The 17,623-nt window shown below is 53.2% G+C and overlaps 1 protein-coding gene across 1 annotated transcript; it reads right to left on the reverse strand.

Moving 5' to 3' along the window:
- Positions 1-428: 428 nt before the first annotated feature.
- GPR156 (G protein-coupled receptor 156) lies at positions 429-14,848 on the reverse strand. Its single transcript, XM_009996396.1, has 9 exons — positions 14,744-14,848; positions 11,970-12,106; positions 9,542-9,677; positions 8,798-8,908; positions 7,816-7,941; positions 7,177-7,272; positions 4,136-4,372; positions 2,235-2,393; positions 429-1,619 (listed from the first exon to the last, which is right to left on the reverse strand). Exons 1-9 carry the CDS (start codon positions 14,846-14,848, stop codon positions 429-431), a joined length of 2,298 nt encoding a protein of 765 aa, XP_009994698.1.
- Between the last annotated feature and the right edge of the window lie 2,775 nt (positions 14,849-17,623).

Genomic DNA, 17,623 nt, shown 5'->3' on the forward strand with positions numbered 1-17,623 from the left:
CCTATGCAAGAAGCCATGTGTTTCTGAGACACTCCCTGCTGGCGTGATCACCCAGCCCAGCCCTCACAGGGAAAGCCCCTCTGAGATTAAGAAGTTTGGGCTCACACAGACGACTCATCTCCAGTCTTTCAACTGCCAGCGCCGGGACAGACATACAGACGTGCCAGGTACCTGTGGTGTGCATGGCTGCAGACAAAACCACCCTCACCTCCCCCAAGTCCTGCCAACAACCTCTCAGCCAAACATGGTCTGCAGTCACCACTGACCAGGCTGGGGCTGACACTGCAACCTGGACCAGGACAAGGTTTGCCCCCAGATGCTAGAACAAGACGCATCCCTTGGAGTGACACGTGGCTTTAGCATAGCTGAAGACACACAGTGTTTTGGGGGCAGGAGGGCACTTGCCTTTGGGGCAGAGGTGCTTGCAGTCACACAAAGGTGGGTTTCAGATCTTCTTTGAAATTCACCACGGTCTGGGCCCCACTGTGGTGCCCTGTGTGGTGGACTGCACAGCTACTGGGCTCCGTGTCTGTGTCTGTGCTGCTGCTGCCCAGGGAGCCGCGCGGGCTCTGGAAGCAAACGTCACAGCAGGGCCGGTGGCAGCCATGAAACATCTCCTCAGAGCTGCTGCTGCTGCTGCTGGAGTCAGAGTCCGGGTAATAGTACAGAGAGCGCAGGGAGGGTTCACCAGGCCCCCTCAGGGTGCCCCGCCACCGCCGCTGCTCCCGTGGGAGGCATGGAGAAGCCACCTGGGACTCAGGCCAGCCTGGCCATCCCTCTGGCTGGAGGGAGACCTTGCTGGAAATGGGGATGGCTGGAGGAGATGGTGCTGGTGGTTGAAGGAGCTCCCTGCCAGCCATTTCCCCTTCCCTCCCCAGGGAGATATGCGCCAACTCCCCACGGCCCCAGCCACCCACCTCCTTCACCCCGTGGCTGGCACGAGAGGACACGTGTCCAGAGAAGCGGGAAGAGGTGGTGGGCAGCGGGATTCTCCGCCGTCGCCTTGCCAGGTAGGGGCTTAGGGCCCTGTGGATGCCTGGGTAGCCCCCCTGGGTTCCCCACGTTCCTCCCTGCTCAGCTGGGAGGCCTGGGCTGCCACGTGAGGGCCCCTCCAGTAAGGCTGGGCTGTAGGTTTTGCCATCCAGGCTCAGCTCTTGCAAGATTTCCCACAGCTTCTCACGGCTCACATAGCTGACTTTGGGGGACGACTCCCAGGCCACGCCAGCTGATACGTCCTGGCTGGGAAGCTGCTCCAGAGGCTGCCCCTGCCCTGCAGGTGTCCCGTGCTCCCCGGTGTCTTTCAGGCCACGTTCAAGGCCACCCTCTGTGTCAAAAAGCAGCATCTGAGAGCAAACAGGCTCCTGGCTCGCATGTTTCTGGAGGTCCTGGGCATTGCTGCAGAAAGGTGGTGTACTCAGCAAGTGGGGAGACTGCCACCCATCCTGCTGCAGCTCTGGAGGGCAGCAGCCCCCCGGCACATCCTCGTGCATCCCCACACTCTGGGCACAGGGAGCTGCCGACGGCACGTGGGGGTCGCAGCTCTCCGCAGACATCAGCCTCATCAGCTTCTCCTTGGCACTGCTTACTTGCTCCTGCAGGCTTTCGATCACAGCATTTTTCTGTGTCAAACAAATACACTTGTCAAGCACTGGTGGAGGGTACCAAACAGCCACCAATCTGGAAGCAGGGGCTGGCAGAAAATGAATTACCCCTCTCTGCAGGCAGAGGGGCTCTGAGGCAGTGCAGTGGCAGGCTTGTGAGAGCCTGAGTGGCACTATGTGTGTGTGACCTCTTCCTCCCTTGAAGCCTCTCGGAGCCCCTCAGATGTGGGTGTGGAAAGGGGGAAACTGAGGCAGGCAGCTCTCTAATCAGGGCACCCCAGCCCCTAAGCATGGGTGACAGAGCAGAAGGCTGGGGGTTTTGCTGAGACAGAGCATATCCTCTCTAAATGAGCTATGTTTGACCGAGCTGTGGAAACCACAGTCTCCTGCTTTTTTTCCCTCCAAGGGTTGTTTGTTTGTATTTTTTTTCATCCGTCTGGATCGTGCACATTTTTGCACTTGTGGGGTGCAGAGCGATGTGCCAACACAAAGCAGCTCTTCCCCTCCAGAGAGAAGAGGCTGGAGGAAGAACACCAGCATGGAACGTAAGGAAAGGCTCCTCGCCCTGGGAAAACCTTGAGCGCACAAAGGGGGAGAGAAGCTGGAGCCGGGGGGGCGGGCAGAGCCCAGCACCTCTGTGAGCAGCCGCTTCATGGAGTTTTTCTCCCCTATCAGCTGGTAGAGCTGCTCCTCGCTGTACACCGAGCGGCAGCTCCTGCTCGGGCTGCTGAAATATTTCGCCATGTGGCTCACGGTTGGGCTTTCCTCTTCAAAGGCTTTCCACTGCTTGAGCTGGGGAGCAGAAGAGGGTGTTACCCGCCCGGCAGGCACAGCCCCCGCCGAGGCGGCAGCCGCAGCGCCCGCGCCCCGGGGAGCAAGGGATGGAGAAGGGGGAAACAAAGGCAGGGTGTGACGGAGGAGCAGAGACGGGCGGCGAGAGATGGCTGGGCAAGGGGCTGCACTGTCATTGGGAGCCTCCCACCCATCTGAGCCCTGCTGTGTGTCCCTGGCTCCAGCTTTTCATGCAGAGAAGGTCGGTGCCTGCCTGTGCTGCAACCTCTAAGCGTGCTGTGAGAGCCCCCTCCCTCTTCTCCCCCCTCCCTGACTCCCTGGCAGACAAAGGCGGTGTCACCCACGCCTCCTTATCCCCGAATCGCTGGTGACAAGCTGAGAACCAGCAACGCGTAGTATCCATTTTCTCATCTAGAAGCCAAGCTCCAGCTGCTTATTGATCTCGGGTGAGCGATAGAAGTGCAAACCCATTAAGAAAAACAAGTTGATGAATTAAAAGATGTAAGTTAAATAAAACGTTCAAGGCCCCCAGGCTGCAGCAGAAAAATGGTACAGGCAGAGTGCAAGTACAGCTCAGCAGCTCCTCCACCCTTGCTACAAGACCTTGCACTTGGCACAGCATTGCTAGTAGTCTTGGTGCTTGTCAGAGGAGGTTTGGCTCCTGCTCCCAAGGGCTGCTTATCTAGTGGGTTGGGACTCTGTAGTTAGACTGCATCAACAGAGGTAGGAGGGGACCTCCGGAAATAATCTAATCCAACCACCCTGCAAAGTCAGCTGGAGCAGGCTACCCAGGACTGTGTCTGACTGGGGCTTGAATATCTCCAAGGATGGACACTCCACAACCTCTCTGGGCAACCTGCTCAAGTGAATTATAGCTTTAATAGAAAAAAAAAAAACAAACAACACCCACCTGATGTTTAAATAGAATTTCCTGTGTTTTAGTTTGTGCCCATTGTCCCCTGTCAGTGGACACCACTGAGAAGAGCCTGGCTCCCTCATCCCTGCTCCACCCCCCTTGGTATTTATACACATTGGTGAGATCCCTCGAGCCCTCCCTTACACAGATGTGCTCTTTCTTCAGCTTCATCTCTTCCTCCCTTTCTCACTTCATTTCCTTGAACCCAAACACCCCTCCAAACGCTATGCTGAGTAAACAACTGTTTCCTCTCCCTGTAACAATGGGAGCATTCTTCCCACTAACTTCATGGCCAGGCACACCACACTACTCCTGGAGGACACAGGAAGCAGGAGCGCCTTGCCTCACCACAAAAGGCTTCCTTCAAACATCTCCACGTCCTCCTTCTCTCTTGAGGCCAAAGTCCAGCTTCCTTCTCCAAGACCACAGTGGACAGCCTTCCCTGGGGACCACCAGCAGACACAAAGCCTCCAAGCCTGGCAAGGCCATTTGGATGGCCAGGGCCCAGCTCCATCCCTGCCATGGGCAGAAACCCTTGGAGTGGCCACATGTGCATGCCCTTTGTGTGGCTGCCACCCGTGGCATGCTCTTGCAGGAGGGTTTCTGAGCAGCAGCTCTGCAGCATGTCTGCACTCCTTGGAGACTCAGGGAACTTGCTGGGGGAAGCAGAGCCATTGGGGGCTTGGAGGATGAGCTCTGCGGGTGAGCCCAAACATTTGGGAAAAGAAGCAGGGAAATAACTGGTCTGACCCACACAGCTGCTGTTGTTAAACTCTGAAAATGTGACCATTTCCAGCCAGGTGGTGGGACAGAGGTGGCCGCATACCTGTGGGATGAAGATGAAGCAGTTGATTGTGGTTGTACACACAAAGATGCCTCCAGAGGTAAAACCAAACACCAAGTTGTGCCAAGCGCGGAAGAAGCGATGAACTAAGCAGACTGTGCTGGCAGCCAGGAAAACAAGGTTGACCCCAACAATGAGCGTCAAGGACTGGTTGACTGGCGGGGAGCTGACGTTGTCCGTCAGACCGGCCAAGTAGGTCCCATACAGCAGGAGGATACTCTGGAAGCAGAAAAAAGAGGTTTCCAGAGTGTGGAAAATTACAGCCTGATGGTGTCAACCCCCACCTCGAACAGAGCCCGATGAGCTCAGATACACTCAGCACAATCCTAATTAATGCTCTTTGATCTATAATGCAGACCTTCGGCGCGCGGCGGTGGTGCCGCGGCAGACGCCCAGCACGCTGCCACAGGTCAGGAGTGGGGCTGGGGAGAGCAGGCAGGAGCCAGGGAGCTGGTGGGCCATGGGGCTCCCAGGCAAGGGCTGCAGGGAGCAGAGGGTCAGGTCAGCAGGTGATGCCACAGAGCAGGGCATGGCTAGGAGAGGCAAGATGTGAAAAGCTCCCCTCGGGCAGCCTGGAGCAGGAGCAGAGAAGATGGACAGACATGGTCCCTGTGGGGATGCAGCAGTGGGGTGGCATCAAGGAGCAAACACATTCCTCTGAAGGAGCAGGAAGGAGATTCAAAAGGGCATTCAGGAGAAAGCAAGGCAGAGGAAATGGAGGTTTAGACTGGGCGGAAGACAACATACTGAGTGCCTCTTTAAATAGAAATCCAGGAAACTACCAGGTACAATTCTTCTTCCTCCTTTTGCTGTTTCCTGCCTGACCAGCAGGCTGAAGGGGGCTGGAAAGTGCTCTGTACACAGAGGCCCTCTCCCCCGGAGCAGGCTGGCTGTTTCAGAGCAGGCTTCCTCATTGCCCTGCCCCTCAAGTGTCCCATGCCTTCATATTTCCAGTGCGCTCAGGATTAAGCTATCTAGCAGGCTGAGTCCCTCCTTCTCTAGGGCACACTGGCAGGAAACACAGAGCATTTTTGCTCTGTAGCACAGGGCCTTTAGGATTATTTCAAAATACCATCTAACAAAATCCCTGCTCCTGCAAGGACCCAGAATTTTGGGAACACAACTCCTACATGATTACTGTGCTACCCAGTAAGAGCAACTGTTGATCTTTTACTAAGAGACATTATTATTAGGGCATCAATAAGTGTTTTGTGACCTATAATGCACATGTTCTGTAGACCCTTTTGGACCCCTCCATGTTGTGACTGCTTGATGACCTTAATGACCACTGCCAGGGTTAGAGTCTGGAGGGATATTCTTACAGGCAAGACAGGTTCATGTCCATGGTCTTTGGTGAGACTCCCAACTTCAGAGCACCATGAATTCTCAAGAGGGTATTGTAATAGTGAAAGCAGTCTCACTGGGAACCTAACCCTGCTTTGTAGGTTCTGCACTGGATCATAATGGGGCACCTCCAAGTACATTGCCCACAAGCCAACTCCTAAGCCCTGAACAAGGAAAAAAAACAAAGTCTCATTGACTTTATTAAAATTCATCTACTCTATCTGGGACATAGACAATAGCACTACTGCCTGGTAAACTAGTAAGTTTATTTTCAGTATTTTAATACTGAATATGTCAGTATTATATTACTAAAAACATAAATTTTCGGTAAACACAGGACTAAGTTTTTTGGGGTTTTTTTGTGTTGTTTTTTTTTTTAATCTTCAGCAGAGAACTTTGCTCCTAATTTCAGGCATGTCCTTGGCAAGCAATTTCTGCTCATTGCTCTGTGCCAGTAAAACCAGGATAATACACTGAGCGGCTTCATAAAGGGCTGAGCACATTAATGCCGTGGAAGATAAGAAGTGCTACGTGCACAGAGAGAGTGTGCTCTCACATTAGTGTAAATCCAGATTAGCTCCAGAAAAGCCACTAAAGAAATAACTCCACGACCCTCTAGTAGGTAGACAGGATCAGGGTCAGGTTCAATGCAACCCTAACAAAGAGTACCTGGCAATGGGAATGGGGATGTTTTGTTCCAGAAAGGAGTTTGCAGGAGCTATAAGCAAAAGGATTACAAACTGCAGACAAAACCAGAGGTGGAAACACAGTACTGAAAGCCAGGGAATGCCTGCAATCCCTAGCACCGAAGGGCTTTTAAGGACAAGCTAGACTAATGCCTTTAAAATGAAGTGCAAGGGGGAGAAGGACTTGGCAGCATTGTGAGGTCTCTCCCTGCTCTTTTTCCTATGATTTTGGGTAGATGGTCAATGAGTATCACATTGCACTGAGTCAGAAAGGGACTGCCTGTCCTGCACGCAGAGATGGAGCCATTCCCAAAGTAAGGCTGTGATCTCACAAGCTTCATCAACATCAGCTTTCTGAAACACGTCCAGCCTCCACCAACCCAGAGACACATGAGACCACAGATAATTACAGCAATAATTATACATACATAGTTACATCAGTATAACTAACTTTGCTGGAATAAGAACAGCCACGTGTGAAGCTAGGCCAGTGAAAGTGCAACGCAGTGGTATAATTAAGCTGATACACATCCTGTAAAGGTAGGCACCAAGCACTTGTCAGCAGCACCTCCTTGATTTGGAGTCAGAGGACTCAGAGGCTGAGTTGCAAAGTGCATCACTGCGGTGAATGGTCACCTGAGGCTTTCTGGAAAAAACGTGCTTTAGAAAACAGTCAGACACAAGTTGTAAGAAGGGAGGTAGACAAGGCACAGCAGCTTGCAGGGAGAGGACTAGAGAGACTGTATGTGCACAGTGTATGTAGAAAGAGATGCTGAGGCAGGGGGAAAGTGGCTAAGAGGGCTATTACATGGGAAGGCAAGAAAAATATCAAGATAGGAAGGACTGGAGATGGGAGGGCTTTCAAGATGAACAGGAGTAGCTGGAATCGGCAATAGGCATGTAGCTTGGGAGGGAAATGCTGCTAAACAGTTTGGGCCAGGAGACTGGGAGAAGGGGAGATCGAAGGCAAGAGCCTATAAAGAGGTTACGTACCTTAAACCCTAAAATGAGAACGAGCCAAAGATCGGAATAAAGAGATGCACAGGACTGCACGCGGTTCACTGAGCAGGTCATGCCTTTCTCTGTCGCCTAGGAGGCAAGGGGAAGGCAGAAGTGAAGGCTGCTGCCTGGGAGCAGGCACAGACCAGTGGGCAGACAGGTATTTGAGGTGGCCTCCTCTGTAAATTCCTGAAAGGAAAGGCCAAAACTGGTGCTGCCAGGGGCTGAGGGTTAAAGCAAGGAAGACTTTGGCACTCCACTGCCAACAGGGCCAGTTAAACCTTTCTCTAAAGTACCTGCAGATGCCATGGACCCTTCCTGTGTCACCCAGGAGACCTGCACAGGCTCATCAAGGTCATCTACCAGACTCCACTGCTTGGCAAACCAAAACCCTGCAGCCAGCTCTTCCTTGCTAAGTTTGGGTGCACAGACCTGGAAATTTGGCAGTGGAACCTCACGTCTTTAATAGGCTAGGCATAAACCCCACCCAAAGCGACCAGAAAGTTTTCTGGCTTGTTTTTATTTCTGTTTCTTTAAACAGCACTTCTGAACGCCTGAACACCCACCAACTTTGTCCGCAGAGATCAGACAGGACATGGCACAACCCTTCACCACCCCTTCTCATCCCTTTACCCGCAGTGAGACGCTGAGGCTTCGGAAACACTGGACTGGATCAGAGAATGCCCATGTTAAGAGTAACACAGTGTCTGCCAGCACCAGTGCTGCCACCATCGCCAGCAACTGGAGGTCCTTGATAATCTGCAAACACATAAGAAGTAAACATTACCATGGACAACATGGTAAGCAAATGAACAACAATAACCTCTGTCGCCCAGGTCTCTCTTTCTAGTAGCTTCTTACTACCTCCAGAGCAGAGTTAAGCAGCTCACCTGCATCTGAGTTGGCCACAGTATCTTTGTCTCCATCTTCCAGACTTTTAGGAGATTTAATTTGGGCTTGGAGCCAGACATAAAATCTCTCCAGCAGTGCAAATTTAACACGGAGCCCAGTGCCTCATGAATGAGAGTACTTGCTTGTTCCTCTACAAACCCTCTCGTCTCTCACTTTTCTTTTGGGATCTACTTTTTTTTGCTGTTGGAAACCAGATGTTGAAAACTGCAAGTGCAGCATTACATGCACTCATTTTTTATAGGTGGCTCTCATTTTCCTCCCACCTGCTGTATCCCCTTCCTTCAGTGCTGCAGAGGAGTCCCCTCCCTTCAGGAGGAGATCAGATGCATCTGAGTGCCCTTGAGAATACCTAGGTTATTTCACCTCACAAAAGTAATCAGCCCAGACCTAGACATACACACTGGCATGCAGTGTAAGGAAGGCATGTGGCCAGTGTAAAATGAGAACAAGACCTCGCTCAGTGATGGAGCTGGGACTTCCATCAGGAACAGGCAGCCTGGCAGGGTATCTGCTTGCCTGCAGAACAGAAAAGCTCCTGTCTCATTGTGCAGGAATAAATGAGACACTGATGCCCGTTTAGGTGTGAAACTAGACCTATGATTATGGCACCCCTCCCTGTCGTGTGACCATTTTATCTGCCATCCTGCAAGAGTTTGGGACTTGTTGGTGTTTGTACCCCTTGGGGAATTTGCTAGGTACTCACCACCCGCTTGTCTGGCACTCTCTGGGTGAACACCTTGTACAGCCTCCAGCTTTTCCCCAGGATAGGGCCAAACACCAGGGAGGTCCCCACGCACAGCAAGCAGAGCCGCACCTGCTGAGGGAGAGGGCAGAGCAAGGGGGCTGAAGGGGCAGCCATGGGCTTCACAGGGACACCCCATGCCCAGCCAGGGATACAGTAAAGACGGGTGGGAATGTGTCTACAGTCTTCTGGAGGGTTATATCAGATACTAGAAAGCTGGCTGCAGAGCAACATAAATTAAAAGGCATGTATTCCTCTGCAGGAATCCCGCCTGCCTGTCTTTTCCTCCTCTCCCCAACAGGCTCTTATCGGAGGAGCAGGAAGGGCCATCCATGCAGCTTGTGAGCAGCAGGGGCACGGAGGGGCTGAGCACCAATAAATCACTCGCTGGTACCTCTGTTAATTACCCTCAGCCCAGCAGTCGAACAGGACAGCAGGGTGTGCTGTCTCCCACATCCCACTCCTCCTCCTGCCTCTGTGCCCAGTTGTGTCACTGTCCACCTCCCACCCCCCGGGTCTTGCAGGGTAGTTGCTCCGGAACAGGACACAGGGGTTCATCACACAGGTTGGCATTTGGATGAAAATTTGCTTTGCAGCTAAAAAACGTGCCTGCAGCCTCGCAGGACCTGTGCACGTGTGTACATGCACGTGTCTGTGTGTGCAGGCACCTGTCCCAGAAACTCTCCCCCTCCATCCCACACTCACTTGAATAAGCTTTTCCACCGAGTCTCCAGAGGGCAGGCTCTGCTCCTGAATCCCAAAGAGGTATGCACTAGCGTAAGTCAAGCCACTGCCCAGCAGGGTCACAATGTTCAGATTGGGGCTGGACATCTTCACGATCCTCCAGGAAACAAAGCAGGGAAGGCTGTGACAGCTACTGACCATCACGACGTGGCAGCACAGGGGCAAGTTGGGGCCCCTTACAGGGATGATGACGGACACAAGGGTTGCTGAGACACTGCCCTGTGACCCCTCTCCCCCACCCCCAGTTCCTGCTGTTCACAGCCCCTTCAAAAGCTTAGCCATTGCTCCATGGTGCATACACCACCCACTCCCCTGCATTGCTGAACTACTTTTCTATCCTTAAAAGTATTAAGTTTGCCCTACCCAGACAATCCTGTAGGACAGCAAGATCCCTCAAGATCCTTCCCAAAACACATGGGCACCAGGCTTACACCACAGCACCTTTACCCCCTGCAAGGTGTCTGTGGCACAGAAAAGCATCCCTGAGGCAGCTTCAGCTAGTGTCTTTATGGACAAAACCCTGGCAAGCCATGGGTTTTGGTGGCGAGGCAGAGAGGGCCACCACAGCTCTTTCTCTCTGCTACTACCAATGCCCATGTCAGGCACATAAAGCTGCTCTGGCTCTGTCAGCAGGGCAGAGGTGGAACACGACACAGTGCCCAGCCCAGCCCCCTGGGTTGAAGGCCAATATCTTCCTTCACTGCCCTCTGCTGTAAAGGGGCAAAAGTGGAAAACCTCACCAGCATGGCCCAGGGTGATTGTCCGCAGCAGTCAGCCTTGGGTAGGGCAGCTATAAATACCTGCAGGAGCAGGCTCTTCCCCCTGCTCCTTCCTTTGAGGAGACACTTCCACCCTCAGCACTGCCTGGACTGCAGGAAGATGCCAACGGTGTTCAGGTTACAGCTTCCTTTCTGTAATTTCACCCCATCACTCATAAACTGGTAACTGTATTCAGGGAGGGGTGAATCAACCCACCGATCGCTTCTGACCTGTCACCCTTCTCCATGGTGCCCATCAAGCGAAAACTGTAGTTCCTACCATCCCCCTTGAGCTCCTTCCTCCTTCTTGCTGCCCCCAAAGCAATGCAGAGCCTGGGCTTCACCCCAGCTCCCTGCCTGCTTCCTCCCCATGCCTCAGCCTATGGGGAAAGGTGTTAGTCAGCTCACCCTCTCAGCGGCACGCTGGAAAAGGTCTCCTTTGCCCTCCCAGCTTTGGGAGCCAGACCCATATTTATTTGCTGCAGTGCCTATAACTCACACTCGTTACATCTTCACTCTTCAGGGGCCTAAATAATTCGGTCATCAATTAAGGTGGCTACTGAACTCACTATCACTCCACTTCAGTAAATTGATTGAGACCAGGACATAGGTCATGCAGCTACTGCACCTCAGCAGGGCCCAAGACAAGCCCTCATGAGCAGGGCCTTCCTGCCTCCACGCTGGTTATAAGAAGCTTTATGCTTCTCAACACAACCAGAGCACTGGAACAGCAGCAGCACAGGCTGCGTACAAATGCTCCTCTCTGCAAAACAGCAGCACATGGAGCACAAAGACTTTGCCAGGCAAAGCTTGCAAGAAGGATGTGTCACCACGGGGGAAGCAGCTGAGGGACCAAAGGACCGATGAAGCTGAGGAGAAGGTGGCAAGGAGGCAGGTGAGACATCCAGGATTGCTGAGAAAGGCTAAGAAAGTGAGCTTTCAGGCTAAGTGCTGGCTGAGACAGTCTGAGCTCTGAGGAATCCCTGAGCCTTCTGCTTCATTTGTGCTGCATGCAGAGGAGCAGGACTTTATACACCAAGGAAAGCCTGCACTTCACCACCAGTTTCTCCTATTCATGTAGATCACATTCCCTACCAATATGGACAACCACCAACATCAAAACAAGTTATCAGTATCTTCAAAATATGAGTGGCCTAACAGCAGGAAGGATAATGTGAGTGTTGTGGAGAGCATGGTGGCTTTGCTCATGCAGCTATGCTGCTCAAAGCCATGCTCTGGAGCTATGCTGCTTAAAATGAGGAGGAGATGAGCTCTCTTCCTGCTCACCCCTGCTGATGGTTTTATTGAGTAGCACCTTTGGAATGAGACCATGCACTGCTGGTTGTACCATGCTGGAGGGCATCCATGCTCTGTCTTGTTCACAGCTCCTTGACTTGGGGAGGAAGCAAGCAGTCCAAGCAGGACTGTGCCCACCAGCAACCAACACTGGGTACAATGGAGAAGGCTGCAATATCCCCAGCACTGCCATGGCTTTCCCATGCTGTCCCTTCAGGCTTGTACCCTCCTGACCATATTTAGCTGGCCATCAGCTCAGAGCCTGGCCCTGAAGGAGGCAAACCCCACTGCTGCATGTCAGGGGAGCTCTCACAGCAGAAAAGGGAAGCCCTTACCTGTTTTTCCTGAAGCGAATAGTGAAGACCAGAAAGAAGAGTGCTAGCAGGACTCCACCAGTCACAAATGTCCACACAACTCCCAGGAGAGCAGCAGAGAAAGATGGGGAGCTCTTACCACTGCGGTCCGAAGATGTCTGTGGGAGGTAAAAGTAGTGAGGAGGAAGATGTGGCAGGGGCTCCCAGCAAATGAGGTCCCTGCTCTGGCATGATCATTCCCTCAGGTGCTCCTGCTCAGCCAGAAACCACATATCTCTAACTGCTCCCCACGAGCAGACACCTCGGCAGCAGCACAAGACATGCAGGCAGGGCCAGCAAGATGTGTGTGTAGACAGGACACTCTGCCACTTGCTGAGCGTGCAGGAGGAGAGGGCAGTCCAGGAGCCCTCTTCTTATGGCCAAGAAGCCAAATGCTTAATTAACCCATACAAGTGACTCACAAACCTCAGGCAGCCTTGGCTGTGGGAGAGGGGAGAATGGGTGACAGCTCCTCACTGTCCTCCTCTGGAAAAAAAAGCCTTTGGAGAAAGACCCGATGGTACCCTAGTTTGCAGCACACTTTGACAAGTTGGGTAGGACATGTTTGGGGAGCCCCTCCCACCCTTACCCGTAGATGCAGCAGGTACCAACCAGCTGGTTGACGTGACTGGGAGCCAGCAGCAGGGCTGCCAGTCAGTGCAGAAGACACAGAAAAGGGAGTGGGACAGCGTTTTTCAGACGCCTTACACAGCCACACACCAGGCTGGGCTCCACCCATCACCCAGCCAGCTGGAAACTAACTTGGTCCTGGCTACACAGCAGCTGAGAACTGGCTTTTGAGGGACACTCCCAAGCAAGTATCTTGGAGGGACTTCACTCCTTGCACACAAGTGACTTTATGGTTTTAAATCAGCATTTAAAAATATCCTCTGCTACCTCCTTATTAACACAGGGTGGATAAAATGATCCTACATGAAACAAGAAACCTATTTCCGTTGCAGATCTAAAATACCCCAGTGTTTTTAAGAGGCTGGACATGTGGGGCTTCATTCACATATACCATGTGTGCGTGTTACTGATAAATATTTTTTTATTAAAAAAAAGGTCCTTGCTCAGGTATTCCAGTTCACCTGCACACAATTTCTACAGCAGAAGACTTATCTTCCTGACAGCTGCCACTGCCCCAGAGTCCCAGCTCTTCCTTCAGGGTCTGAGCTGCTTTTTGCTTCCAGCCTTGCTAGAAATAAATCTGCAGGGAGGAGCAAGGCAGCCCTTTTGAGCTGATGGCTCAGCTCCCTCTTCCCCAGGTGGGCTCTGACTCCTCCAGATGAACAAAACACTGAGGCACAGGTTGGGGAATTAAAGCCAAGATGTAACTCTTAAAACAAAGATGTGTCACCAACATGCCAGCACAGCTGATCCAGGGGCTCCTGGCAGCTCCCATGCTGGTGCCACACTGGCCACAGGGCTGCTGGGTAAGGCAAACCCCTGGCTGGAAGAGACAGCCAGCCAAGAGCTGATGCTGCTGCATTATTCCAGGATACAGCTGCATGCACAGCTCAGCCCTGCTTTGCAGCAGCCTGGAGGCATCCCTTGGGAGATATTCATCTCCCTCCTACAGACTGCTTCCCACCTCCTCTTCCCTCTCCCTATCCCCAGGTGAGGTCTTCTGGCTCTCTGAGATATGAAGACAGCAGCAGACAGTGGAGATGGTCAGCCAGATCAGCCCCCCTCTCCTTGCACCAGGACTTGCTGTGAAAAAAACCCATCATTTGGCACAAATCAGGGCCATTTTCCCACCATGTGGAGCTCAGAGGGGCTGATGGAGCTGGGATGAGGCTGCAACGCCACCCTGTTTCTGCATCCTGCCTGGTCAAGCCTGAGGATAATACCTGGCTTTTGCCAGTAAAGCGACCAGGGTGGATTCAGCATCCTGGGGCTCCCACACTTGACTCCCAGCTGCACCCACCAGCAGCATCTTTCCACCTTCGACTGCTGCCAAAAGGGTTACAGCACCCTCTTCCCAACAACCACCCAGTGATCACAAATACCCCTGTGGCCCCTCTTTTCCTTTCCAAACACGCATTCCCCCCTGCCCCCCTCCCCCCGACCACTGTTTCCCTGGATGTTGATGATACTTGAAGTTGATGGAGCATTCCATTTGCTGCTGAGCAGAGTAAATCTTGGCCCTAGCAGGGGGAATATTAATTGTGTCACAGCTGCCAGAGTCGGAGGAGCCAAACAGCTCATGGTCTTCTAATTAAAGGCCCGTGGTCGTGCAGGACATGGTGGAGAGCCAAGCAGGCCAAGTCTTGCTGATCCATCCAGCAGCCTCAAGTGAGGCTAACTGCAACCAAGTGCACCCCGGTGTCATTTCCACCGGCTTGGGGGGTGGAGGGGGAGAGGTACCATTTATTACAGATGATGGCTTTTAATTAAATCTGGCTCTATTCATATTCAAAAAGCACTTTGAAGTTCCAGGGGATGGGTAAGGTGAAGGGCAGAAGAGGCTATCCCAGGCCACTCCCTAGTGGCTGTCACGCTGGCCAGCACACGGGAAGGCTGCTTGACACGACTTGGCTGTCGTGGCTGCTTCCTCACCTTGTGCCCGACTGCTGGGTGTCACCTGGGCTGGGCTGGCCTTGCAGCCCATTTCGGGAGTTGACAGTGCCCGGGCTCTTGCTGGACTGGGATTGCTTGGCAGCTGCACTCCCTTGTGCCCCCCTCTCCCTCCCTCCCTCCACTTCTGGGGAGCAAACCTGCCAGCGCAGAGTGCCCCCCGGCCAGGTACGTACCACGGGGAGGGCACAGAGCTCCTGCAGCACCCGCTGCTGCTGCGCCCGGCCGCCGAAACCGGAGCTGCCATCGCAGAGCTCAGAGCAGTTGAACCCCAGCTCCATAGCACATCCTCAGCCCTCCTCCAGCAGTGCCTTCACCCCTGCCTGAAGGACAAGGATCAGCTTTCTCCAGCAAGAAAAAGCCTTCGGCATGTGCCACATCTGCCCCCACCAGCAGGGCACAGGGGGCACAGGGGAGGGGTCCAGCAGCCTGGGGCTGAGCTTACCCAGAGAGGTGTGGTGCACATCCAGGGACAGGACAGGGGAGCACCCACCTCCCAGCGTCCCTCAGGGTGTCCTACGTGGCGAGGCAAGTCAGCAGGGGGTGCAGGTCTCAGCAGAGCGCGGTGGCATCCCCAGCCCAGCTGTGGCACCCTGCAGACCAACACACACCGAGGTGACGGGGGCTCCCAGCTCCCGACGCCCCCATTGCAGGGACAAAGCCAGGTCAGCCTAAGCTCGCCACAACCTCCCTCTGCCAACACTTTTTCCTGCAATGGTTCAACTTCAGGGCGTATCTTTGCAGGTCCCCTCCACCCCCCCATACCAACAGCTGCTGCCAGTTTCCTGGCACAGTCCCTTCCTCCAGCAAAGTGAAGACAACAACAAACAACAACTGTTGCCATCACTTAATGGGACCTTCACCCCATCCTGGGTGAGCAGGGGAGGAACACACTTAAATGACACACCTACCAAAACGTTCTGGCTGGCTTGGCCAGAGCAGCAGCCAGGCGAGCTGAGGAGTGGGCTGTTTATTAAGGAGATTTCAAAGCCCAGCACATCCATGCTCCTCATCCCTCCCAGGGCTCTGGCTGCCAGGTATTGTGCCTGTCCACACCGGCTCCCTTTGCACCACCTTTGCCTCTGTTCCCTCTTTCTTTTCTCTTTTTAGTGGGGATTTTAATAGGCCTCATTACCATTTTAGACATGAGGTCATACTTATCCTCAAGCATCCTTACTCAATTACCATTGTCACCGGTTTTAATTAGCTTCCAGCGCACGACCGTAAGCAAGTCTCCCGTCGTTAGCAGCTGGGGAGGAAGCACCATAGCTCACCCCCTGTTTGCTCCTAATGACAGGTGCCAGGGAAAAGATATTACCCATATCGTGCTCCTCAAGGCTCCTCCTCAGCTGAGCATCCCCCGTGCTCACGCCCTGTGCCACGTTGGTGCTCCATCCTTCCCTGCCACTTCTCCCAGCACTCTGGTCCCCTCCCCTCACAGGTCCTTTCTTTGCAAAACCTCCGGTCATTACATGAGCACAGAAAGAGTAAATTAAAACAAAGCACAGTCAGCAGGACCTGGTCTGAAACTCGCTGTTCTTCACAGGGGATAAGCAGGATTAAAATGCCAGGAAAGCTACACGTGTATTTTTCAGCCCATGTAAACTGATTTTCAGCTTTAGCAAAGTTGCTTACAAGTACCAGCTTGAAAAACACCAGGGTCAGCAGGACACTCTTCCTAAGTTAGTGCAGTCACCTCTGAAGTGAAAACTGCAGCTCTCTTGCTGGTGGAAGCCCCAGTGTACCATGGGCCTGGGCACCATCCTGCCTACACCAGGACTGTCCCCAGCACAAGACCAGCTCGCTGTGTCCTACGCACACAATTACCATGTTACCCAGACTTAGGATTTTGCGTATGTAGGATCAAGGATTTTTTTCAACTGCACTGATGCAAGCCACCTCCATCAAACCTCTGTCTATCTCTAGCTTGTAGCAAACCACAGTGGCATTTCCTCCACAGCAGGACCACCCTCTGGAGGTTTCCATGCCCTTCATCACCCAGGCCGAGCAATCGGGCAAGGGCTGTGCCTGCAGGAGATATCCAGCTGCTGCATCAAGTGTCAGGTGCTGCAACAACAGCAGAAGGACGGGGGAGAGGAGGAGCCAGGCTCCAGGTGAATAGTTCAGGGGTGATGAGCAGGTTGCCCAGGGAAAGTGTGGCTGCCCCTTCCCTGGAGGTGTTCAAGGCCAGGTTGTCTGGGGCTTGGAGCAACCTGGTCTAGTGGGAGGTGTCCCTGCTCATAGCAAGGGGGGTGGGACTAGATGATCTTTAAGGCCCCTTCCAACCCAAACCATTCTATGGTTCCGGTAAATGAGAGTGCGTGGAGGGGCTGCCTGAAATGCCTGGGGATGGGGGTAGGAGAAGGGCCTGAACCTTTGATGCAGAGAAGACCTGCAGGCAAGTGCTGCCCAGCCTCCCAAAGGCCTCAGCTCCTCTCCAAGCTCCCAGGTGTGTTTAAGCAGAAGGGGTCTCCCTGTAACCCCTATCACACCCTGTAACCTTCTCCCATGTCAGAGGGGGAGCCCACCTGCTACGTGGGTCACTACCAAGGATGAGGCCAGCAGGCATGACCCCTCCCTCACTCACAAATGGAGATGTTTCCACAGGAAGCATCAGTTCAGCCCCCATCCTGCCTGGGAAGCCACCCCTCAGTGCAGAGCAGGAGCCCCTTGGGATCTCCCCAGCCCTTACCTCACTACTCCACAAACAGCTCGTGCACAACATTGATAACAAGCCGAGGCCAATTAGTGCTCATTAGTATGCAACAAAGCAAACACTAGTGTGGTTGTTGCTGAAAGACAACAAGCATTTTCAGCCTGGCTCCTGCCTCTCAAGAGATCTGGCAGGAACGCTGCTCCATGGCCTGGAGAGCATCCAAGGGGGACCAGTGCTGTGGGGGGTCACTGCCCTTCAGGGTGAAGCTGGGCGATGGCTGGGGGGACAGAAAGCAACATGAATAAGAAAAAACATCCTTAAAATATGAGAGTCTCTTGAGAACACAGACTTGTGGGGTTTTGTTTGTTGTTGTTTCTTAAGTATTCAGGTGGATTACTTC

Source organism: Chaetura pelagica, unplaced genomic scaffold (genome assembly GCF_000747805.2).
Source record: "Chaetura pelagica isolate M959 unplaced genomic scaffold, ChaPel_1.0 scaffold490, whole genome shotgun sequence".
NCBI lineage: Eukaryota > Metazoa > Chordata > Aves > Apodiformes > Apodidae > Chaetura > Chaetura pelagica.